The sequence below is a fragment of the Lissotriton vulgaris genome, chromosome 11 (assembly GCF_964263255.1).
Source record: "Lissotriton vulgaris chromosome 11, aLisVul1.2, whole genome shotgun sequence".
NCBI classification, from domain to species: domain Eukaryota; kingdom Metazoa; phylum Chordata; class Amphibia; order Caudata; family Salamandridae; genus Lissotriton; species Lissotriton vulgaris.
This window is the reverse complement of record NC_141699.1, coordinates 252,086,765-252,111,639: the sequence shown is the minus strand read 5'-3', so window position 1 is coordinate 252,111,639 and position 24,875 is coordinate 252,086,765. Positions and strand designations below refer to the sequence as shown.

General features: G+C 47.0%; 1 protein-coding gene across 3 annotated transcripts in view; it reads left to right on the top strand.

Moving 5' to 3' along the window:
* MORC2 (MORC family CW-type zinc finger 2) overlaps positions 1-24,875 on the top strand; it is a 322,812-nt gene that overhangs the window by 198,849 nt on the left and 99,088 nt on the right. For all 3 annotated transcript variants that reach the window (XM_086943169.1, XM_086943168.1, XM_086943171.1), the window contains exons 19-21: positions 17,831-17,905; positions 17,999-18,433; positions 20,977-21,132. In XM_086943169.1, coding sequence (XP_086799295.1) covers positions 17,831-17,905; positions 17,999-18,433; positions 20,977-21,132 — 666 coding nt within the window. The remainder of the gene's footprint in view (positions 1-17,830; positions 17,906-17,998; positions 18,434-20,976; positions 21,133-24,875) is intronic.

The window sequence follows — 24,875 nt, the reverse complement described above, 5'->3', positions numbered from 1 at the left end:
AGGGACAATTACTATTGTACTCCCTAGTGGTGTCCAACGCACGTAAAAGGGCCAACTCCCAAACTACAGGAGATGCTCCACCCCCAGATAAAGAAACTAAGCTTATTGACGCTTTGGGAAAAAGTGTAGCCTCTCAGGCAGCAAACTTCTGGCATATCTCTAACACGCAAGCGCTGCTCGCAAGGTATGAGAGCGCGCATTGGGACTAGATGGAGCAATTACTCCAATTTCTGACTGATAAACATAAATCTAAAGCGCAAGACCTAGTGCGGGAGGGACAGCTCATTTCAAATAATGCAATCAAGTGCTCCCTAGATACTGCAGACACTGCTGCTAGAGCTGTAAACACCAGCGTCCTTTTAAGAAGGCACGCCTGGCTACGTATCAGGGTTACAAACCTGAGGTTCAGACTTCATACTGAACACACCCTTTGACAAAGAACCCTGCTTTGGCCCGGTGGTAGATTCCTTGGTGGAAAAAATTGAGGCGGACACAGAAGTGGCCAAATCCATGCGAGCCCATCAACTAACACAAGCATGTGGTTCCTTTCGGCGCTCCTTCTACAGCGTAGGATCCAAAAATACCTCCTCAGAGACCACCACCACATACAAGGGCAACAACCAACCCTTTGCCTCTAAGGGTAACTCAACGGCAAGGGAAGAGGTAGAGGCTCAAATACACGCACCTCCATCGCCAACACAAAGCAGTGACTTCCCTACACTCCCCCCTGATCATTTAACACCTATGGGGTGGAGGGGGGGGTGTTGACTTTCAGATTTCCTACCCGTCTGGCAGTCTATAACAACAGACTAGTAGGTACCGGAACTTATCCGTTCTGGTTACTGCTTGAAGTTCACCGACAATTCTCCAAACATTCCCCCAAGGTCATACAAACTCTCACCGGATCACCTACACCTGCTCAAACAAGAGGTTCAGTCTCTTCTTCTCAAATGGGCTATAGAGCATGTACCACCACAACACCACAGGTCGGGCGTGTACTCCTTTCACTTTCTAATACCCAAAAAAGACTTGTGAGAAAGTGGCTCTATACATACTGGACTAGAAGGAAGTACAGTGTGTATAGAGTCAACCAACCCCAGAGGTATAACGGAGGTTAAAGTCAGAACTGACCTTACTAAGTGGTAGCTTGGTCGAGCAGTAAGGCAGTACCAGAGGACGATGTAAAGCATTTGTTGTACACACTCAGTCCGCAAAAGGTTTCACACACTCAAGAACTGAACTCCAGGCCAATTGTTGTTATATCCTCAGATATTGTTGTTTTATTTTTAGAACCAACAGTTATAAAAATATACTTTTCAAGGGACATGTACTCTCAGGTAAATACTTTGCAGAGGAGCGTGAAGTTTGTACACTCAATATTTACAGGATAGCTAATAAGCAACACAGTTCTGAAACACACTCTAGCATTGAGCTCAATGGGTTTTTCATAGGAAAGTACAGTTGATTACTTTATGGATTACTTTGGTAGTTCCAGGACTAGATCTTAGATTCAGTCCTGGGGTCTAAGCTGAAACCAGATTAGCAAAAACGTTTTAGTTACAGTGATGATTTTTCCTGAATATAAAGCTGTTTTAAAAGTTCACACTTAGAAACTTTTCAAGGTGATTCTTACAATGTTATCCTATGGGAGGAAATTCAGGTTACAGGTAAACTACGATCGCGTTTCTTTTGTAACCCAGCACGAGTCTCCTAGGGGCATCACTGGGGGCTTAACTCAAAACAGGTAGGTAATTGCGTTTCAGTATGTCGTACGATTTTTAAAGAATATTTGCAGTTTTCAAAAGTAGACAGAAGAAATTTCATAGAAAAGCAGACCATGGGTTCCTATGGAGAAAATACAGGTTACTGGTAAACCCGCTAGGCTGGATTACTTTTGCTGTTCAGTACTGGACTGAAAGGTACAGTACTGGCTTCTCTCCTGATCACAGGTAAGTATTTTCGAATTCGGACGTTGGCTGATTTTATAGGAATATTTTCAGTTTTCAAAATTTCACACTTAGAAGATTTTCGAGTCAAAAATGGGTCAATGTTATCCAATGGCAGGTAAGTGAATTACCGGTTTCCATTTGAGAACTTGGTTGGTCAAGTTAGGGTTCTGGGCGTGGACTCAGGGGTCCCCCAGGGTCAGGTGAGTACAGTTAGTTCAGTCCCAGCGGCACAGGGGCGTCCGGGTGCAGAGGTAGGTAGGCCCAATTTTATCCAATGAGGGAAAGGGGGCCTTCGATTGGTGGCTGCTGGCTAGCAGGCCATGCAGCTCTGGGAGCTGGACTCCTGGTCACTTGCTCAGGGCAAGGGGGGAAGTAAGGTAGGACGGAGAGGTCACAGCCAGAGGCACTCAGGCGTCTGGGTGCAGGGTGCTTTTGAGCCGTCGGCGCTCAATGTTATCCAATGAGGATCTTGAAAAAGGAACAAAGGCTGCAGGCTCGGCGACGGTGACTCTCCAGGGGCGACCAGCGCTTCGAGAGGTAAGTTGGGATCTTGGAGCACAGGTAGGTACCCCAAAGGGAGGCACAGGGACCGCGGGGAGCTGGGTGCAGGGGTGTCTTTGGGGGTCGGAAAAGCTTCCCCTCGGCTGGTCGCGGTTGGGGTGGCCCCTGGTTCTGAGTCTGCAGGCGTCGGCTGGTTCGTCGAGGAGGGTCTTTGGGCACTGGACTTTGGGTCCCAGACGCCGGGGGGACGTCCTCGTGGTCTTGGTTTGGGTTGGCCCGGCCCAGGCTCGGCTGGTGCCGAGTGGGCTGGTCCGGAGCTTCCTGGTGGGCACCAGGTGGGTTGTTGCAGCAGAGACTCTGCTGATGGGAGTCCCAATCTTCGAGAGGGTCAAGGCAGGCAGGTCTTCTGGGTGTCCCACGGTTGCTGACCGCGGAGGTCACCGGGTTTAGGCAGGAGCAGGTTCCAGGATCAACAGGCCGGTAGGGCTGGGGCCAAGTCTGTTGTTGTTATCCTGTTAGCAGCCGCGCGGCAGGTCTTCTTCTTGATCTTCTTTCTTCTTTTGATATTGGGATCTGCGGAAGGAAGGTTCAGGGAGCCCCTAAATACTAAATTTAGGGGCGTTACAGGTAGGGCAAGGGCAGGGACCAATGGTTCCCTGTCCTGGGGTGAGTACACCCCCTAGACAGCTTCTCTCCTGTGGGAGGGGGGCAGGAGCCTAACTGGGATTGGGCAGGACTCCCCATCTACAAGACGGCCGGAGCCCGGGGTAGTGCTTCACCTCGCCTACTCCACCTGAGGGGTGGATTTGGCACACCCCCCTTCCTGACGTAGCTTTTCCGCCAGTCTTCCCGCCAGAGTGGGGGTAGGACTGGTGGGGGGCTGGTTGCCGGGTACAGCAATTGGCCTGGAGAAGCTCTCAGAGGCGGTATGCCTTTGAAGCTGCCCCCTGTCCATCCTGGGGGAGGAGACATAGCACCTCGCCCAGGATGTACTTTGTTGCAGACCCAGGAGAGCGAGGGGCTCTCCACCCAGGGTTCCAGCAACATGTCTGCTGTGTGGCAGCCTCTGCAGCCACTCAGCCCAGACGTGGATTGTAGGTTCGGGTTTTTGGAGGGCATCTCTAGGATGCCCTCTCGTGCATTTTACATTAAATCCCACACTGGCATCAGTGCAGGTTTAATGTGCTGAGAAGTTTGGTACCAAACTTGTCAGTCTTCAGTGAAGCCATTATGGTGCTGTGGAGTTCGTGAATGACAACCTCCCAGCACCATATACTCTTAAATGGCAACACTGCACTTACAGTGCCCAGGAATGGCCCTGGGTACTGTAGGGGCACAGGGCTCATGCACCTGGGCCCTCACCTCTGGCATAGGGCACCCAGCTAGAGGGGTGACTGAAGTATGCCAGGGCAGTGGGTTCTGTGGGCATGGCACACAGGGATGTGTGCCATGTCGACTCTTGCTTTAGTTTTGTACTTAGGCACTCAGCCTGCAAAGGCAGTGTGTGGGAGCCAGGGTACAGGGCCCCTGAAGGTGGCACAATAAGTGCTGCGGCCCTCAGGGGTCTTCTCTGGTCACCATGCCCTGGGTATCTAGGGTACCATTTACTAGGGGCTGACAGGGGCCAGAGATGCCAATTGGGTATTTTGTTTCAGCCTAGTTTTTCTTTGTAGGGAAGGAACACAGGCCCTGGGTACCTGATTGGCAGGGACCCAGGGCACACTCAGTCAAAATACATCAGTAGTTCAAAAAAAAGTTAGGGCATACCAAGGCAAGAAAGATGGCACTTTCTCACAATTTGCACATGAGCAAGTAAAGTGTTCTCATTTTGTTTTGATCCTATACAAATATTTTTTTTACTACAGAATTACAAACATGGGTCTTCATAACTTGTCAATCAACAAATTAGAGGGACAGGAAGGGCTATATTTAACGGGGGTGCAGTGTACATGCCCTGAGACTATGTAAACATTAAGAGGTATGCTGTTCCCCACGGTGAGAAAAGGTGAACGAATCAAGTAATGGAAAAAGGCCCCAACAGAGAAAGGGAGGGAGGGGAATCTTCCCTTTCAGGACTAAAACCCTCACACACCCAGCAAGCTAGGTGTCATGCTTCATCATCGGGGTTTTGCTCCTCGTCAAAATGGCGGTGCAATGTCTGACGGGCACCCTTAAAGGGCTCTTTATCAGAGATCTTTTGTCCCTGCCAGTTGGTGCTGTGGGTTTGAGGGCCCTAGGGGAAGTGTGGTTGCCGGGAAGTAGTGATAGTTAAAAAAGGTTAGGTAGTCCACAAAGACACTTTAATGGTGTGGCTATCTGCCTTACTAAAAACAGTACGGAGAGGCTACTACCTGGTACAGTGATCCAGGGCAGTGTGCTCTACTTATTGGTCAGCATGGTTCATGCTATGTGTTCATATAGATACAATGCAATTCATCAGGACCTAAAACAATAATTAGCTATGTTCGAGGCATGTGGGCTGCTGAATTCATATCTGTGCATAGATCGCCGCCTAGTGTTGAGTCCGGATGATTGCACATTGTTGTCCTGGAAGAGTCTTCGAAGTATCACGAGATAGGTGGCTCCTCCCCTGGACTACAGTGCGCATGGGCATCCTCTCCATCTTCAGATTGTTTTTTTCCGCCATTGGGTTCGGATGTTACTATCTTAGCTCCAGTTAGGAAAACTTTCTACAAAGCCAAAAGGCTTTCGTTCGCGTCCGTATCGTTTCATTCGGTATCGGTGCCCTTGCTTGGAGGATGTAGAAGTCTCGACTTTCTTTCCATACTCTATACTATCTTCGATCTGTAATGGACAGAAGTCCATTCAAGTGGTGTCCCCTTTGCAACGTAAAATACCCGCACATCGATGTACACCCGGTGTGTAACAAATGCTTGTCTCCAGACCATAACGAAGACAACTGTATGACCTGTGCCCGGTTCAGGTCAAAGAAAACCCTCAAGATTCGACGCGCGGCTCGATTGGAGTCGATGAAGTCGGCGCCTGCTCCCGTGAACATCTTCGGGACCGAAGACGAGGAGGTCGTTGATCTGGAGGGTCAGGAACACTGCTCCGATCCGGCTTCGGGCCTTGACTCCAAGTATGACGCCGAAGGCGAGGAGGTACTAGACGAAGACGAGAACGTCGTCGATGAGGTAGGAGACGATGCGGAGGCCCTTGGCCGTAGATGATAGCTCGGGCGATGAGCTAGGCCAACCCGGCTCCACGGGGGCCGAGGATGACGTACTCAATAAAGCTCGGGTCGAGGGATCGCCACTAGGCCTTACCCAAGATCCACAGACTCGTTCTACAGCCCCGCATAAAGGCCTGGTTTCGAACATTTCTAATGAGCCTGCGGTTTCGAAACCGCCATCGGTCGATGCAAAGAAATCGAAACAGACAGCGTCTTTACAGAAACCGAAACCGAAAGTGCTTGTACCTCTCGTCGGCTCCAAGGCCTCACACCCCTCCGAGCCGAAGAAAAAGAAAATGGGCATCGATGCCGGAAAACTCCAGAAGGTCGTCGAGCCACTGGTTGGGGCGCCGAAGACCAAGGTCAAGGCCGTCGACCCGTCGAAGCCAACGCCAAAGGGTGTTGATCCGCACAAAGGGCTCGAACCGAAAGACGGGACCGATCCTCGGTCCATGCCTACGGACAAGTCGAAGACTGGCTCCAAGGACCCTGTCGAGTCGACGAGGTCAAGTTCGTTCATGCGCCAAGAAGTGTCGAAGTCGCTCCAACGTATCAAGGATACGGCTCCAGCGGTCGGTCCGAAGAAGGCCTCGACGCCGAAGCAGGTTGGACATGTTCAGTCCGCGTCGGCACCGATCAAGTTTGGGCTACCGCCCTCGGTGCGTCCGAAGATGTTCCAGACGAAACAATCTATCGGCGCCGCTAAACATGTGTCGACGGAATCGGAGGCTACGGAGGGGCCTGAAGTCCAGGAGCCGAGACAATTCATCGACTCCGACTCTGGGAGACTGTCAATATACAAACGAAAGCTAATGCCAGAGACTCCCATGGAATCGTATCGAATTCCCTTGAAGAAGAAGAGGCTTTTTGCAACCTCTCCAGCTCTTGTGGAACCCCTCCATCACTATGTACAGGAACCTCAAACTTTTTCACCAACATACTCCGACATGGAGACTGGGGATAATGACAATGAGGAAGACCTCTATCATGTGGACACTGATCCTGATGATCAGGACCAACAATGGACTGACCCTGCTGACTCAAGGGATCCGCAGACTGGCCCGGACACTCATATGTACAGTGTGAAAACGTCTTCCACTGAGGACACAACTGCTTTTAACGCCCTAATTGAGAGGGCGGCCAGTAATCATAGCGTCGAGCTACATGCTGACCCTGTGGACGAGGACTTTCAGTTCGACACTTTTTAAACTTCAGAAAGGGCGGTCAAAACCCTACCCATGCTCAAGGGAGTCCTCAAGCATGCTGCTGATATTTTAAAGACACCACTAGGGCCAGGGTGTTGAACCCAAGGATTGAGAAAAAATATCGGCCGGCCCCTGTGGACCCTCCTTATATAAGAGGACAGTTGCCATTGGATTCCTTGGTTGTTTCAAATGCCCGTAAAAGGGCGAATTCCCAAAGTACGGGTGATGCTCCTCCTCCTGACAAAGAGTCGAAGGTTATGGAAACTTCAGGGAAAAAAGTGGCTGCGCAGGCGGCTAACATCTGGCGCATTGCCAACACACAGGCACTCTTGGCTAGAAACGACAGGGCACACTATAATACCCTTGAGACACTATTGCAACACCTACCTGATCAATACAAGGAGGGGGCAGAACTCCTCATACAAGAGGGAAAACTAATAACCAATGCTTCTATTAAGTGCGCTCTAGACGCTGCTGACACTGCAGCCAGGGCCATCAACACTAGTGTGATGCTAAGACGACACGCCTGGTTAAGGGTCTCAGGATTTAAACCTGAAGTCCAATCTTATATCCTCAATCAGCCAGTTAACCCAGACTTATTATTCGGCCCGGAGGTTGACGCCACCCTTTAGAAGCTCAAAAAGGACACAGAGACTGCTAAGTCTATGGGGGCTCTGCAGTCCCAGCAGTTTCGGGGTGGCTCCTTTCGTCGCTCCAGTACTAAAGGCCCCTCAAGAGGCCAGTCAACACAACAGTCGCAGTACAATAAGGGAGGTACACAATCCACCTACTATAGGAACAGCCGTGGTGGATACCGGGGAAACAACGTCCAGGGCAGAGGCCGAGGAAACAACAGTTCCAGATCCTCTGCCAATAAGAAACAGTGATGCCCTGTCACTGCCCCCCGACCTTATAACACCTTTTGTGGGGAGACTACAGCAGTTCCTGCCGGTCTGGAAATCCATCACCACAGACAGGTGGGTGAGAGACATTGTACAATCCGGGTATTGTCTGGAATTAACATCCACTCCACCCAACATCCCGCCAAGACAGCATCCTATGTCCGCAGAGCACTTACACTTATTGCAGCAGGAGGTCGTCAGCATGCTGCAAAAAGGGGCCATAGAGCTCGTGCCTGTCAAAGACCAGGGCTCAGGGGTGTACTCTCTGTACTTTCTGATACCGAAAAAAGACTGGTCTCTCAGGCCTATACTAGACCTCAGGCCTCTAAACAGTTACATTCTGTCAGAGCATTTTCATATGCTCACCTTACAACAGGTTCTGCAGTTACTCAGTCAGGGAGACTTCCTCGCAACACTGTATCTCAAAGATGCGTATTTTCACATACCCATACACCCATCACACAGTATCTCAGGTTCACTATTCAGAATCAACATTATCAGTTCAAGGTCCTCCCTTTTGGAGTAACGACGGCACCCAGGGTGTTCACAAAGTGCCTAGCGACTGTGGCGGCACACCTCAGGAGACAGCACATACATGTCTACCCTTATCTGGATGACTGGCTTGTCCAAGCAAAGTCCGCCCAACAGTGTGCCAGTCACATGTCCCACACCATTCATCTTCTTCACAGTCTGGGGTTCTCGCTGAATTATCCAAAGTCTCATCTTCAGCCCGCCCACGTACAGCAGTACCTGGGCGCGTCCATAGACACTCAGCCAAATTCAGCGAGAATAAACCGGATGCAATTGCTGATACAAAGATTCAGACCTCAACACTCTCTTCCAGCGAAAGTGTTCATGCAGTTGATAGGCATGATGGCCTCCTGCATCTCCATAGTCCCGCACGCGAGGCTACATATGCGTCCACTTCAGGAGTGCTTGGCACGTCAGTGGAATCCGGCTCAAGGACAGTTAACAGACTTAGTGTTGGTGAGCGGTCGGGCATTCAACTCTCTGGATTGGTGGAACCCACAAAACCTTTGCAAGGGCCGACCGTTCCAAGAGCCTGTGTCACAGATCATACTGACGGCGAACGTGTCTCTCCAGGGATGGGGAGCTCATGTACTCCACTACACAGTGCAGGGACTATGGACGGCACAGCAACAGAAGATGCACATCAACCTTCTGGAACTGATGGCGATCTTTATGGCGATGAAAGCTTTCAAGGTACACTTGTGCAACAAAGTCGTGTTGATCCGGATGGACAACATGACTGCCCTGTACTACATACAAAAGCAGGGAGGAACACACTCTCCACAGTTGTCTCATCTGGCTCAGAGCATGTGGAAGTGGGCCATTCAGAGGAACATCTTCCTCATGGCGGAACACCTCCCGGACAAGGACAACCAGATGGCGGATCTGCTCAGCAGACACAGCCACCAAATGCACGAGTGGGAGATACATCCGTCAGTACTCCAGCCGTTCTTCCAGCAGTGGGGTCATCCACAGATAGACCTGTTCGCCACAAGCGAAAACGCAAAATGCCAAAGCTTCGCCAGCAGATTCCCACATCCATAGTCGCAGGGCAATGCGATATGGATGAACTGGTCAGGCAAATTTGCATACGCTTTTCCACCAGAACCTCTAATACCGCTGGTGGCGCGCAAACTAAGGCAACACTCGATGACACTCATCCTGGTTGCTCCAATGTGGGCACGCCAACCATGGTACACCACGTTTCTAGAACTGTCTGTGGTACCGCATCAAAGGCTGCACCTCACACCCAGGCTTTTGACGCAGAGCCATGGCGACATTCAGCATCCAGATCCGCACCAGCTCAACCTGGCGATCTGGCTCCTGAGGTCTTAGAATTTGGCTACCTCAACTTTCCCCCCGAATGTATGGATATCATCAAGGAGGCAAGACGGCCCACTACCAGAGCATGCTATGCGTCTGAATGGAAGAGGTTTGTCATTTATTGTAACAACAACGACATTAACCCGCTGGATGCATCTATTCAAAACATTATCTGTTACTTGTTGCATTTGTACAGATGTAATTAGGCGTATAGCTCCATTTGTATACATTTATCCGCATTAGCAGCTTACCTTCAAAACAGGCAGCACCTCTCACTATTCAGGGTGCCTGCCATTAAGGCTTTTCTAGAAGGACTCAAAAGAGTGATCCCTCCCAGACACCTGCCTTCGCCGGTCTGGAACCTCAATGTGGTCCTTACCAGATTGATGGGACCACCCTTTGAACCTCTGCACTCTTGTGAGATTCAATTTCTGACCTGGAAAGTAGCTTTCCTAGTAGCCATTACCCCACTACGGAGAGTTGGGGGGGGGGGGGGGGCACTGAAAGATTGCTGTGAAGACCATTGTCAACCAGTACCATATCATCCCGGTTCAACTCGCGCCGATGAGTGCGTCAACCAAACTGACGACTAACACTGCCAGAACAAGAGTGTAATTAAAAACAGCAATGGGAGGGTCAACATTTGGAGAACTACAATGAATATATTGGAAATCGTAAGGAGAGATCCAACAGAATCTTGGTCTCACCCTACTAAGGAGAGGATTATGGCTTCAACGGTCTTCTCCCGTGTTTAAGCACCTCAAGAGTAGGTACCCTAAAGAAAATAAAGAAGAGGTATAACACTGAGCCATTACACAGGAAAATAGCCCACAGCCAGCGGCAATGCAACAACCCTACCACTAGTACCTGCTGAAGGGTCGGGTATATCAGCCTAAGAGACTCCATGGCCAACGGACCATAGTGGAATTTACCATGACATATGCACCCGTCTTTGCAACCATATCGTCTCAGTCCAGGCTGAAAAACGAGGCAACACTTAATAGAGCTGTAGGTTTTTTAGTCAGGCAGATAGCCACACACTCTTTGTGGACTATCTAACCTTTTTTAACTATCACTACTTCCCGACATCTACACTTCCCCAAGGGCCCTCACACCCACAGCACCAACTAGCAGGGACAAAAGATCTCCGATAAAGAGCCCCTATAAAGGTGCCCGTCAGACATTGCACCGCCAGTTTGACGAGGAGCAAAACCCAGATGATGAAGCATGACACCTAGCTTGCTGGGTGCGTGAGGGTTTTAGTCCCGAAAGGGAGGATTCCACTCTCTCCCTCTCTTTGTTGGGGCCTGTTGCAAAGTCATCCTGTGCCCTGGGCACACCCCAACTTTTTGCTGACTGGAACTGGTGGTAACTGACTCTGACTGACCCTGGGTTCTGTTTAACCAGGCCCAGGGCCAGTGCCAAGCCAAAAGGAACACATTAGAACACAGTTAAGACACCCAACCTACACTAGGGTACACTTTAGTATGGTGGGGTACCCCTGTAGTTGGCATGATCTACCACCTAAGCCCCTAGTATGTAATAGGGCAGGGGATTGAAACTACCTAGAAGTCTCCAGTATCCTGGGGCATGGAAGTTTAGAGGCCAGCAGATTCTCTGCACCAGCATGTGTGCAGTGCTGAAGCCTGAGGTCAGTTTAAAAGCTGCACTGGTGGCTAGGACAGTTTTTAAACCTTAAATTGTGCCCAAACTCGACTTTGGGGGTAGGGGCCCTTAAAAATTAAAAACCTACCATGTTTTTGCATATTAGGGACCCCCAGGGTCACCCCTAGGTATTCCAGGGGTGGGGGGTCAGTTATCTATAAGGAGCGCCCTTATAAAATTAGTTTTTAGAAGCCTGGGTAAAGTGAAATTTTACATTTCACTCCCCACATTGTCTTAAAGAGGTGCTCAAATTTGACTTTGATGCTGGAAGAATTGGGTACGGGTGATATGCAATATTTCTGCAGATTCAGAACCCCTGAAGTCTCCCCGAGTTGCACAGGGGGTGGGGGTCCGGTAGAAATTAGGGAAATACTTATAAAATATGGTTTTATAAGCCCTGGTGCTACAAAAGTGGTGCAAGTCATTTTGCCCATTGCACACCCCATGGCCCATAGGTTAACATGGTAGTAAGTGATTGATTAATAAATATTGATAGGAGAGGACTAGCCGGACCATTCAAAGACTTCCCAGAATGGTCGTATCAAATCCAACAATATTATATTGTAGAATTTCTCATAAAGTGACATACAATAAGTTATGAGACTTTCTTGTTTGTAAGTCAAAATTCAGCCTTTCAATGGTCTGCCCTGATTGGTCAGATTTAAGTGGATTAGCCAGGCTGCTGGGAGGGCAGTGATCTGTTCTATAAGAATGCCAGGCCAGGAGGTGGCGTCGTAAACTGCGCTCTTCAAAGGCCAGAGGGGAGGCCTGGGTTTTAGTCCACTTTGACAGTAGTGACCCAGAGTCGGGACTAGGCTTAAGAAAGGAATTTGCAGATGTTACTGGGATGGTCCATGGAAATGAGATATCCCAGGGGGTGTGTTTAGCCAGCTCTTACGTCCTTGCTGGAAAATCAGCCATTATGGATTTGGAAGGATGATGCACTCTGGGACAAACTGAATGCCACACTCCACCGGATGAGGTCATAACTAGGAGGAGTTGCCCTGCTCTCATTGGTCAGCAGTGACCTGGTGCTTGACCCAGAGAATTTTGAATAAGTATCTGAGAGGGGCAGAGCCCTCCAGATCTGCTGCTTGAAACTGAATGAAGCAAGACGTGCCCTGCTGAAGATTTTGGTGTGTGCAAGGAACTCTAAGGCATGACCTATGAAAACTGCACCCTCTGAAACTACAGGCCTATGGAATACCTTGCGGCCAAAAGACTCAAGAGTGGATACTCTCTGCAAGCTACAGGTTAATAGAGCTCACCTGAACAGCCCCACAAAGAATTCAAAGCCTGGAGTACCAGTGGATTTGTAAGGGTTTTGTTCAACTGGATTGCGGAATTGAAGTTTCTCACTTTCAAGGACCCTCTTGGAGATTCCAGAACCTTGGATTGTGTGTTGGATACTTTGTTACCTGCAAGCAGAACGCCAGGAAGGTGTTCTAACTGGACCCCGCTTGCTGAAGAAGGCGGCCCACTACAGTGGTGAGAATTCTTCAGAACAATTTATAAAGGTGTGTCCCTGACAGAGAAAACGAAATGACTTAAAGGGGCACTTTTGGTTTCTAAGCACTAGAAAGTGACTAATCTTTAAAAATTCATATCTCTGGTTCCCTACAGTGGATTATTTTCGTTTTGGTGTCATTTAAAAGATAAAAATATTACCTATTTTTATAAATTGGTGTTGGATTTTTATTTTGTGTGGTGTCTTAATTATTTACCGAAATGGTGTTTTAAAATGCTTTACAAACCGGTCTTTGAAGTTAAGCCTGTCTGCTCGCAGCCACGTTACCAAGGGTTGAGCAAAGGAATACTTTTCTAAGACCTATGCTGAGTCCTATCATGTGTTAGTGGCCTTATTGCCAGTGGCAGACCTACATTTGCCCCTACCAATAACCCACTTTCCAACCGGGCCTTTTTCCATTATTCTGTTTGTTCACCTTTTCTCACCGTGGGGAACTAACTGCGTACGTCTTAATGTTTACAGCATTTTCATAACTAGTGAAATATATTTGAAATGTTTGAACAGTTCACTTAGCTTTTTCAGTGTTGTGTTAGAAAAAAGCCTGACATTGTACAGCCTTTCATTTAACATGCTTAGCACAGTTGAATTGTCACACAGTTCACTTTACAAAATCCTCTCACTTAAGTTACAGACAGAAAAGTAAATGTAATAAAATCAGCTGACTTTTGACCTCTGTCTCTGAAAGCCAGCATATGTGAAAAGATAACAAGATGTAATGCATTTTTATTGCTATTTCACTTTGTGAGCAATAAAGATGCCTTTAAATATTTTTATCTTGTCACATTTGCTCTGCTTTCAGACACAGAGGTCAAAAGTCAATTTGTCTTCCCTGAGGTTAGAGTATTTTCATCTCCAGAAAGGGTGAGTTAGTCCCTAAAAACAACTCGTCCTGAATAAATCTTGCTCAACAATGCGAGTGGATTTTCCGAGCCCTGTGAAGGACTGCTTCTCATGTGAAGGTAACTGTTTCTTTTTGAGGACCTTGCTGGTCCCCCTTGACTAACTCCATGCCGGAGTTAGTCTCTTGAAGTACTTCTAACCAGCATTGACACTTACCTGAGTTTTCTTTGAACAAGTTTTAGATGAGAAATGTGTTGACTTTGCAAAGGCTTGTCCGCGATTGAGTGAAAATGCACTGATTTATTCTTGCTTGAAAAATCTAAATTGCCAAACCCTTAGTTGACTGTATTTCAATCTAGTGTCTAAATTCGTATAAAAATGGAGCCTATTATTATAAATTGGTGTTGGATTTCTTTAGTGTTGTCGATTTCTTCTTCAATTGTTTTGGTGGTTTCAATTCTTAACGCTTTTTCCTCTGTGTAAGTCTTGCTGCTTAGTGCCATAGCTACCCAGGATTGAGCTGAGGGTTTGGCAAGCGAAACCCAAGTGTCATAAAAGGGTTGGTAAGTGTATTTAACGGTGAGGTTGCACTGCCACGCCATATAATACACCCCATTTCCTAATAGAGCGATTCTGGTGACCAAGTTCTGAATCCTTTGCCGTCTTCTGGTGAGTTGTTTGCTGATTCCGGTGGATAGGGTGTTCCCATAGTACAGCTGACTTGTGACATGGCCATAAGTGACGGTTTTACGGATGTTGGCTGGAAGCCATTTAAAGATTTTCCTCTGAAACTTCAGGGTGTAGAAGCAGGAGGCTTTCACAGCATGGACTACGTTGAGTTTGGTATCGATGATCCCTAGGTTCTTGACGTGAGTGATGGGGATGAGTGTAGGTTCTAGTTCCACGAATCAGACAATAATGTTATCTTCAGCAATACCATCTGTCTTGTCTATGTTCAATTTGAGAGAGTTGGTTTTCCTCCAGTTGACAACTTTGATCATGCAACTGTGAACTTGATCCCGGTGTTGGAATTTATGTTGAAGAGGTAGAATGTGAACTTAGCGTTGTTGACGTAGGAGAGGACGTTGATCTCCTGGGACCGGATGATGCTAATCAGTGGGATCATGGATGTGTTGAAGTGGATCAGACTAAGTGAGGATCCTCGTGGAACTCCACAGATTTGGTTTCGTTTATCCAAGGAGAACGGGGCATAGCTGACTGGCTGTGTCCTTCCAGTCAAAAAGGAGAAGATCCAGTGCGGGCAGGTCCTTGGATTCCAATCTCATGCAGGCAAAGGATAAGGATATATTGGGATACCATGCTGAATGTTGCAGAGAGGTCCTAGAGAATGTGGGCCGTTGTCTCCTCAGTGCAAGACCGTGCAAGACCATGCAGCTGTGCTCTGTGGAGGCGACGAGGGCTACTTCTATGGTGGGGTTAGGTCTGAAGCGAGACTGAGAGTTTGTAGTTCTCGGAGATGGCCAGAGAGGTGTGTTTTTAGGCGTTTATCTTGGACTTTGGCCAGGTATGGTAGCAGGGAGAGCAGTCTGGAGTTGGTGTGCATTTATGGATCCACCAAGGACTTCCGGAACATGGGGAGGACTGTTTCACTTTTCCATCTTGTCTAGAAGGTGGCTGATGAAATGGTAGCATTCAGGATCGGGGTGAGTGCTGTGTTAATGGGATGAAGTCCTTGGGTGAAGGCGTGGTAGAGGCAAGGTTCCGATGGGACTCCAAAGTGTAGTGGTGCCATGGTGGCGGCGTTTTTGTCCCTGGTGGTGATGATCCAGATTGTTAATCGTTTCTGTGGCTGGGATAAGGAGACTTGTGCCAAGATTTATCAGGTCTAATTTGGAGCTATAAAGTTGCCGTATATTGAGGTTATCTTGCTACAGAAGAATTAGAAGAGTTTGTTGCAGAGAATTTGAGAGTGGGTGAAGCTGTTGGCGGTGACTGCTGGAGAGATGAAATCATCTTACACGATGACGAAAGTCTCTATGCTGCTGTTGATATTGGCTTGGATATGGACTACCATCGTGGTGCACCTGGTGGTCAGGATCAGTTAGTGGTAGCGTATCAGTGCAGATTTGAAGGTGTATTTGTCCTTGTTGTCATGGCTCATTCTCCATTTGCGCTCCTGGTGCTTGCAGTAGTGTTGTTATCATCCTGAGTCTCTGTGTTCCCACTTGCTTGAGGTTTGGGTCTTGTGTCTTAGCTATGTTTGAGGGGTGCCAGAATATCTGTGCAGGTGGTGAGCCAGTTGATGACTTCAGGTAAGTTTCTGCTATATTTGGGTCACTGGGCCGATAGTATGTAGGACCAGTCTTCCTCTGGGATTTTGTTCCAGTTGCGGCAGGCAGGTCTGGCAGTCGTGTATCTGCATTGGTGTGGGACGAGAAGGCTAAACTTGACAAAGGCATAGGCTCTCTAGTTGATCAGTGTGGGCTTGTCAATGAGATACTGTCAAGCGTGTTACAGGTAGGGTCTAGGAAGTGTCTGGTATTCTGGATTCTTTCATGTGCTGGATGAGGCCGAGGTTCCCTAGGTCTTCCAGTACTGCGATCATGTTTGGGTCTGTGCAATCTTCCATGTGGTAGGTTGTGTGTCAGAGGAGGATGAAATTGCTGGAGTAAAGGATGAGGGGAGCTGCAAAGTCTACAATGATTTTGGTAAAGTTGGTGCATGGTCCTAGTGGTTTGTAGATGAGGCAGCCCCTCAAGGTGGAGTGGACTGTGATGTGAAGTTTGAACAACAGGTGTCCCATGTGGTTAATGGCTGGGTCTGTGGAGGTGGCGCTGCTAATGGCATGCTTGAAGATGATTGCACCGACCTCTCCATGCTTGTGCTGTCTCTCCTGCGTGGTGATGTTGTGGGAGGAGGTATGGCTTTGGCGATATCTGGTTTGATGCTTGGTTCGGGCAGGTTTGCATGAGGAACTGTAAGTAGTTCCTGTGCGTGGTGATGCAGAAGATCCCAGATCTCCTATGTTTGTTTGATGATAGAGTGAGTGTTGAGGAGCATGCATGAGAGTGTGGAATGCTGTATGGTGAGTGGGTGGTGAGTGTGAGTGTGAGAGGTTGGTATTGGGTGCTGTTGGTGTGTGCCTGGTGGGCAGTAAGTGTGTAGGGAGTGTGAAAAAGTGACTCTTGTGACATCGTTACTGTAAGACAATGCCCTCTTTTTGCATAGTTGCCACCACTTTTTGCCAAACTGTTGATGTACTTTGAGTGTACCCAGGGTCTATTTTCATTCCCTAAGCTGCATTAAAACAAAACCCATTTGGCACTCTTTGGCCACAGGTCAGTCCCTTGATAATGGTACCATATGAATCAAGGGCACTGTGGCTAGGGAAAGCCTCTAAGGGCTGCAGCACTTATTGTGCCTCCCTTAGACGCCCTGTACCTTTACACACGCACACACACACTGCCATTGCACGCTGCTTGTTTTGGTGGAAAACAAAGTGAAGAGTCGCTATGGCACACACCCCTGTGTGCTATGCCTACAACCTCAGTGTGCATTGGACTAGCATAAAGATGTAGGTCCCCTTCTAAAGAGAGCATCTAAATGGAATCATGACTGTCGCATGATGCCTACTTGTATGATTGTGGATCATAAGAGTGGGGAAGCTACTCCACACATTCTGACATCATATTTGAAGGAGAAATATTAACACTTTAAGCAGGAGGGTTTGTGGTATAATTGCACGTTTAGTTTGAGTGCGAGGCAAAAGCAGCCAACTTTCTGTGGTGCTGCAAACAGTGAGTACCAGACTAGGAAACTAAAATGGGAGTATGTCTATGATGTAAAAAAATCCTTCTTTTTATTGAGGTTCTGGGGGTTTGTATGTAGTGGGCTTTTATTTCAATTGATTTACAGTAGGTTGATGCTGGAGATTTGGATGCTGTGCATGAGGGAGCTACAATAGGCAGTAGGCTTTGTATTTATGTAAAAGCTGTTTCCAGATTCAGAGGCTTTCTCAGATATGGATGATCTGCTATTCATATACATATTGGGAGGTACTGTTGAAGAAACTGAGGCGAGTGAATACTGATTGTAATATATCTCTTTTTGTAGTAGGAAGCTACGGAGGTTGCTGTTGGGCGGATCAGACCATCATTGCCCAGATAATGTAGCATGTGTTGTAATCTGCGTTTTTTTTTTTTTTTTTACATTTCTCAAATCCATTATTGTAGAAAACAACATCAGTGCGGTCTCATGCAGACCTGAAGAAACTTCCTCTGGAAGTGACCACCCGGCCAGCAACAGAGGTGAGTAGCTGCATTCTTGTTGCATTGCTGTTTCCTAAATGTCAACATCAACTGCATGTAAGAATAGCAACTGCCTTCTCATCTCTTCTTTAGAGTCCACCTCCTCCTCCTCCTCCTCCTCCTCCACAACCACCAACACCACCACCACCACGACAACCACCGACCAGAGCATCACGGCCACGATCTCCACCTTTACCTGCTGTCCTAAAAAGCACCCCTATTAGGACCCCTCCCCCGAAAACGAGCACTGTAACGAAAAAAGTTGTGCCTCCTCGTCAGACTGGGAACTCTTTTAAGCTGTCAAGTGTTCTGCCAAGGGAGGCAGCAAGTGCATCCAGGACCCAGCCCCGTACCACGTCTACTGAAAAAGTGAACAGCACTGCCACTGCAACACCTTCCAGAGCTGCGCCCATCACGAAATCAACACCTATCACTCCACAAAACACCAAGCGTGAAGCTAACACACCCAAAGTTCTGAAAACTGTGTTGTCGAAAAAACCAGCACCAGCACCAGTCAAGACACCCCAGGTGAGATCCACAAATTCTGCAACATACTCACTGACAAAGCACTGGATAGGATACACTGTTAACATGATATTGAAAAGGTCTTGGACGGCAGAGCTATTTCTTTGGTTTAACAGCCCCGACAGGCTCACACCTTAAGTTGCAAGGCATTTCTTTGTTGTACTCCAGACATTGGTGCATTGTTATAGTTGGGTTGTAGTATTCAACAGGTATTAAACTAAACAATATGTTATTCACAAGGTTTTGTGTAAATAGGTCTGCCCCTCTCCATGCTGTCGTTTTAAAGGTCATAGAAGCAGAATGTTCTCCAGGATTTAACTAATCTCGACAAACCATCAAAGACTCTATGCCATCAGGTTACATCAGTGTTGCATGTCTTGGACAGCAGAGCTGTCTTACAGTTACAGTACTTTCATTGTGCTTCCTTTTAAACCATTGTTTTGAATATGATCTACTAAGCTGTTCATTCGCTTGCAGCGTCAGTTGAATACACAGCAGCAAGGAAATAACTTAATCTTCTTCCATTGTTCATCCCCTAATTGATCTGGCCTGTATCAGGAGGTAAGCTGTCGGCAACCTTTTTCCTCACAGCTTTGTGCTGTGGGTTGAACTATGCATAGTTAACGTGCACCAAGGAATCCTCTATTACCCCATTTCAAAACAATAAAAGACTTTCTGATGAATTACTCATTATTTCAACCAAATCTGGATACTTATACTATTGACAATCTGTTTTTTCTGAGCCCCACGCAGTTGGAAACATTTCCTTGGTGTACAGAGTAATCGCTCCTCACTGATGATCTGTCCGCAATTTTCTGTGCCTCCTAATCCCTCATTTCTCAAAGCATGTAGTTTATGACCACTGTTTTGCTTTGCCCACCATTACTTTGCCCCAACTATTCTGCAGATAACTCTGAAGTATCACACATTGTCTCATCCAGTCTGTATGTGTTGTTTAGGCTATGGAGTGTGCTCGTTCAAGCAGGCAAATTCTCATTCTAAGGCACTTTTGAATGGAGCTATATATGCAAGGTGCCCTATAATAGGAAGGCTGATCATGTGTTACCATGTAGAAGCTTCTACTAGATCCTGCTCTTAAGAGGTCTTGGCCCCAATACAGAGTAACCCCCACGTTTCTGGCCGCTAGCACCCTTTACCTCCTGTCACAAATAAGCTTTGTTCAGTGGCGTTAAGATCCTCAACCTGTTTAAAGTCTTTGAGCGTTTCTCCTGAACAGGTTTGGTGCTCCTTCACTTTGAAGAGGTGAGAGTAGTTATTCTACCAGGTGTCACTGAAAAAGAACTTGTTGCTTTCGCTTCCATCACTGAGTTTCATTCATTTATGTAACAGAAAGTAACATTTTTAGCATGATTACATATGCCAAAGTAAAAAACAAACTAACATATCCTGAGTGTTGACTCCAATGTCAGATTAACATACTTCAGGGTTTCTATAACTTTCTTTTTAGCACCACCCATTTCTCTTACATAACCTATGCACACTATTATTGTAGCTCTGCAATTTCCATTTCAATCAAAGTTGATTGTGACCTTTATAATTGTATTAATCTGATTCCACAGAGCCTTTTGCCAACGTCCATTGGTACCATGACATGTCACGTTTGGAAAAATTTGGCATACTTTGTGTGTCCAGGTTTAATGTTGCGATGTTCCTTTTAATTGGGGCAGTTCAAATTGCTATTGGCAAGCACTTAAACAATCATGTTTCATTTGTTGGTATATGAGTCGACAAGGGAAAACTAAATGAGTATAGAACCAGCAAATCTGTTACTTATCACTGTTGGTAATGTTTTCGCAGAGTATTTCATTTAATTGTAGGGATGGATTGGCCCTTGATTTTATGGTATTTGAGTTGCAAAACTGTGACGCATGCTAACAGCTATGTTTGTGAATCGTAGGATCTCCATTGATAGACATAAACGTAGAAGTATTCCTTGTTGCATTCAGGGGACCACTACTTTGAAGCAGCCGTAAACGAAAAACTATGATATCCATAGCAATTAAGAAAATGCCACAATAAGGGTTTACATTAGAAGTGTAACGAAAAACATGCTCTGCCCCTGTTGGTCTTGTACTGACAGTTGGCCTCACACAGTCAGTTATTTTTTCAGACTCGTTTTCCCGGGATTTTGGGAACACTATGGATGTTTTCCACACCTTTTCTGACCGAAACATAATTGGATTTCCCTTCCTAAAAAATCATGAACAACGAAAAAGTCCTATATGTGCAAGGAGCGTTCAGGGACCCACACTGGCAGCGGGGAATAATTCTAAGTTTATACCTCCAATTAAGTTGTTATAATGCAAAATCAGGACTACAAAAGTAAACATTTCATACACCATCTTCATGAATGTCTTCCATAGTGCAGTACTGTTCCAAACAATTGGACCCTTGGCAGGTTCAGTGTGTGTGGGGTGCACTGTTTCTTGCAAACTTTTAGATTGCACTTCTCTGGGTGCAATACCTCCAGAAATTGTATTTGAAAGCTCAACACTATTGTTATCTTTTGTAATCCACTTCTTTAGTTGCCCATTGCTAAGAAGAGAAACTCTAATGTCATCGAAAGGAATGAGGAAGTTGTTGAGTACCAGTCACTTCCAGGCCCAAATGAGAGAGCAAAGCGCGCCAAGTTGGCAGAAGTGAAACAGGAAAAAGGAGACTCCAATGAAGTTGTGGTTGAGGTGAGTTGAGTGTGTTGCTCACTGTATAATTGACAGGATTGGAAGGAATGTATAGTCCAACAAAGGAAAAGACTGAGGCAGTAATGGGAAGGGATTAGTAAAATAAAATGGGGGGGTTTTAGATTTCAGAGTGGAAAACGGGCGCTCTGCCTTCAGTGGACGTAATGTGAGTTCAGGGCTCTCAGAGTATCTGTGGTGCAACTGGCGAGCGGAAAAGAACCCTACAACCGCTCTAAAGTATGTAGAACATACAACAACATATAATTCATAAATGCCATATGCACACACTTGAAATGTTATTTAGTAGTTCATTCCCAATCATAGAGATAAAATAACAATATGCCTAAAACAACAGCAATGTACAGAATTTGTAAGTTCTTGTTGCTGTAGTTATTGTAGATCTTTTTATTGGTTTCACAACCAGCCGACACGTGTTTCGTCGCGATTTGAACAGTTTGTTCGCGACTAATCAGGGCTGGGAAAGATACAAAAAATATACTGTGGAACATCTGACATGATGTTATACAAATGATGTGTTGGCGCAGCATCCATTCGTGTCTTCAGACCAAAACATAAGTGTCACCCGGTTGGAACGGATATCTGGTGAGGAACTACGATTTGTATCTAGTGGAAACACTTTGGTGAATCCCTCATCTGTTCCCGCATGCGTAGATGTCATTCGGCGGAACAGTGGAAGAGGAGCACCTATATTAACTGCTGATGCACCTGAGTGTAGATGCACCACCAGGTGTGCAGCGAAGTGCATAAACGTGACGTACAAATCATACGTTTCTATAGTGCCTATTAGTGCTTGTGCTATGTAAGAAAAAATATGGTTTATTAGAGCCATACCTGTGGTGTGTGAACCGAGAGATAAAAGGTCTGTAGGTAAGAAAAATACGAAAGAAAAGGAGACAAGGGTCAAGAATGAAAGAAAAAGGTGTTGAAAAAAGCAAGAACAGAGACAAAATGAGTGTCACAGAGGATCGTCCAAGGGACGGTGTGAGTGTTTAAAAAGGCTCACCGCTCCACCGGTGATAATTCCGCCCCGGCGGGGCCCGTGACCAGTTAGCAAAAGTGTCTTGTAAATAGGTTGCTGTGGGGTAAACAGCAGAGAGCACAAGGCATGGTTTAAGTAAAGATTATTTAAATGTTCAAAACGGCATTGTTCGAGTGATGAGCTAGATAGTTACGTGAAAAAGACGTACCCTTTGTTGCTTTAGGTTCCACGTTTATTGTTCACGATGTGGTGATACAGCGAAGGTAAATGCTATCAGCAGCGAATCAGTGTGGAGTTCGCACTGAAAAGAAGGGAATGTTACTATATAAGTATACACTCCCGAGAAGTGTGGTAGTGCATCAGTATAAAGGTGGACTGCCTGATACGGTAGAACTCTACTTTCGCTGACAATAATAGTTAAAAGCTAGTCGTAAATACCTCTTTTGTTGAGTCTTTGCGTGGTGAGCCCAGGATAAGTGGCTGCTTGTCTCACAGGTGGCGGATAACCATCAGTGGTTGCGTGTCCTGTAACAAGACACACCCATGTGGATTGTGGTTCCTAGTTGCTATAAAGCGAAAGAGTTCATAAAAGGACGGTAAGGCGATTTGTTAAAACACCGTGTGGGGACTTACTTGGTATGTTGGGTTAGCTCAGAATGATCTTCCCGGGTTGCTGTGTTCCGAATACTGGACACTTGACCGGAAGAGGAAGAAACTTAAGTAGTAACGGGTACGCCTCTGGCTGAAAAACTAGAACGCTGCCCTCTGGATCGAATGATAGAAACCTTTTTTGTTTCTGTTGTTCATGGGAGCGCTGACAAACATGGGAGAAAGCAAGATCCTACCGAGAGCTTACGAGTAGAGCTGGTTGAGGCTCTTGTTAAAACAAAGGGAAAGATAAGTGTAAAAGACAGAAGTAAAAGTTCAAGTCAAAGGTGCATGTAAATCCTATCATTAACCGTGCATGAGACTGAAAGGTACTTAGTAAAATGCGGCACCCATATTGTGAGTTAAACAAGACAGTGTGTTTCTGTCTCAGGGTACATCTGAAAAAAATGCATTGCGAAAAACATGTGTGTGTTACGTCACAACTCGTGTTTGGAGCGTCATAAATCAAGTGTGCTTTTTTGTAATGCATTACAGACAACAATGGCAGTACGTTCGGAAAGAGTACGTCCATATTAAACACTGCCTTACAAAGCATTACACGTACGTGTGCGAAATTCTGTCCAATACCAATGACTGCAGTCAAATAACACAATGTGCCATTATTTGACACCTCATGAGCACATAAACTCTCTTGTATATGGGGCATTACATAGTTATGAACAAGAGTCAATCATATACCCTAATGGACCAAAGGTTCATAAAACAGTATGAGAAAAAAAAGGCGTTGTGTTTTACATTCACTGATTCACAGCTTAAAGTTGTATTAGGATTCAAAAAAGACAAAACACGTTGTGTGGCACAGTACAACGGAGCACGTCTAAAGTTTTGCAGCGTGAATCTTTCTGGATTCACTATGCTGTGCATATTTCGCGGTATTGTGGTTGGGTCCGGATTCGTAGTCTTTTCTTTGTTTTTTTTTTTTTGTTTTTTCGTCGCCCAGGTGGGCGTCGGCGTCACCCCTTCCTGGGTGTATTTCCGGTGACGTCGGCATGCTTCCTGCGGAAGCTCCCACCCTTGGGCGCCATCTTCATATTCTTTTTTCCGTGGTCGGGTCTGGATCGTTCCCGTTTGGGCTCCAGACATTTTTGGAGAAAGTACTAGAAAAAGATCGAAATTGGAGAAGATATCGAAAGAAGAAGACTACGAAGGACTTCGCCGAACACTGCCCGGCGAAAGGAAGGAGAATTCATCGAGGACTTCGACGATCGTCGACGTTCGTGCGGCCAGGAAGGCCTAAACACTCGATGATGGACAACACGCCGTTCAAGTTCTGCCATAACTGCCACCACAAGTTTGCGCAGAAAAACCAGCACCCGGTTTGCAACCTTTGCCTACCGGTAGAACACAGAAGCGAAGACTGCAACGCCTGCTCCGTCTTCGCCCAGAAGACCCTTCGTGTAAGGAGGAGCCAGAGGGTAGCGCACGCCACCCTCAAAGGAAAAGGCCCGACGCCATCGCTGTACGAGCCGAAGACGACAGCTACACGGTCGTAGAGACCGATTACACAAAGGCCCCGAAAGCGCCGACGCAGAGACACCTCTCGTCCGCGGCTACCCACAGGCCCAGCGGATCCTCTGAGAAGGAGTCCCTGGCGCCAAGAGCTGCTGAGCAGCAGAAGTCGCCGAAGATCGTCCCCAAAAAGGACCGATCAACGTCGAGGGAGAAAGACCCTAAAGCTTCGACGCCGTACAGGGACCCGAAACCCAGTTCGACGTCCAAGGCCTCGACGCCGAAGCTCTTGCAGCCGAGCCAGGCGCCGAAGAGAGTGGCCGAACAATCCGGCGCGGACAACGCGGCCGAGATGGAAAAGAAGAAACGGCGACTAGAAGCCGAAATGGAAAACATCTTGCAGCGGAAAAAGGATTTCGACGCCAAGATGAGAGCCTTCACGATTCCCCACAAGACCAAGCCACCCATGTGGGAAGTGGTCGAGGAGGAAGAGGAACAGGTCGAGGAACATGAGCCTGGCGCCGTAATTGTCGACGACCAGGATGAGGACGAGAATCCCTACGGGGCTTACAGCTATGAGAAAGAAGAGGACAGCAGGTTGGACGCGAGTCGGCCACCTCTGACC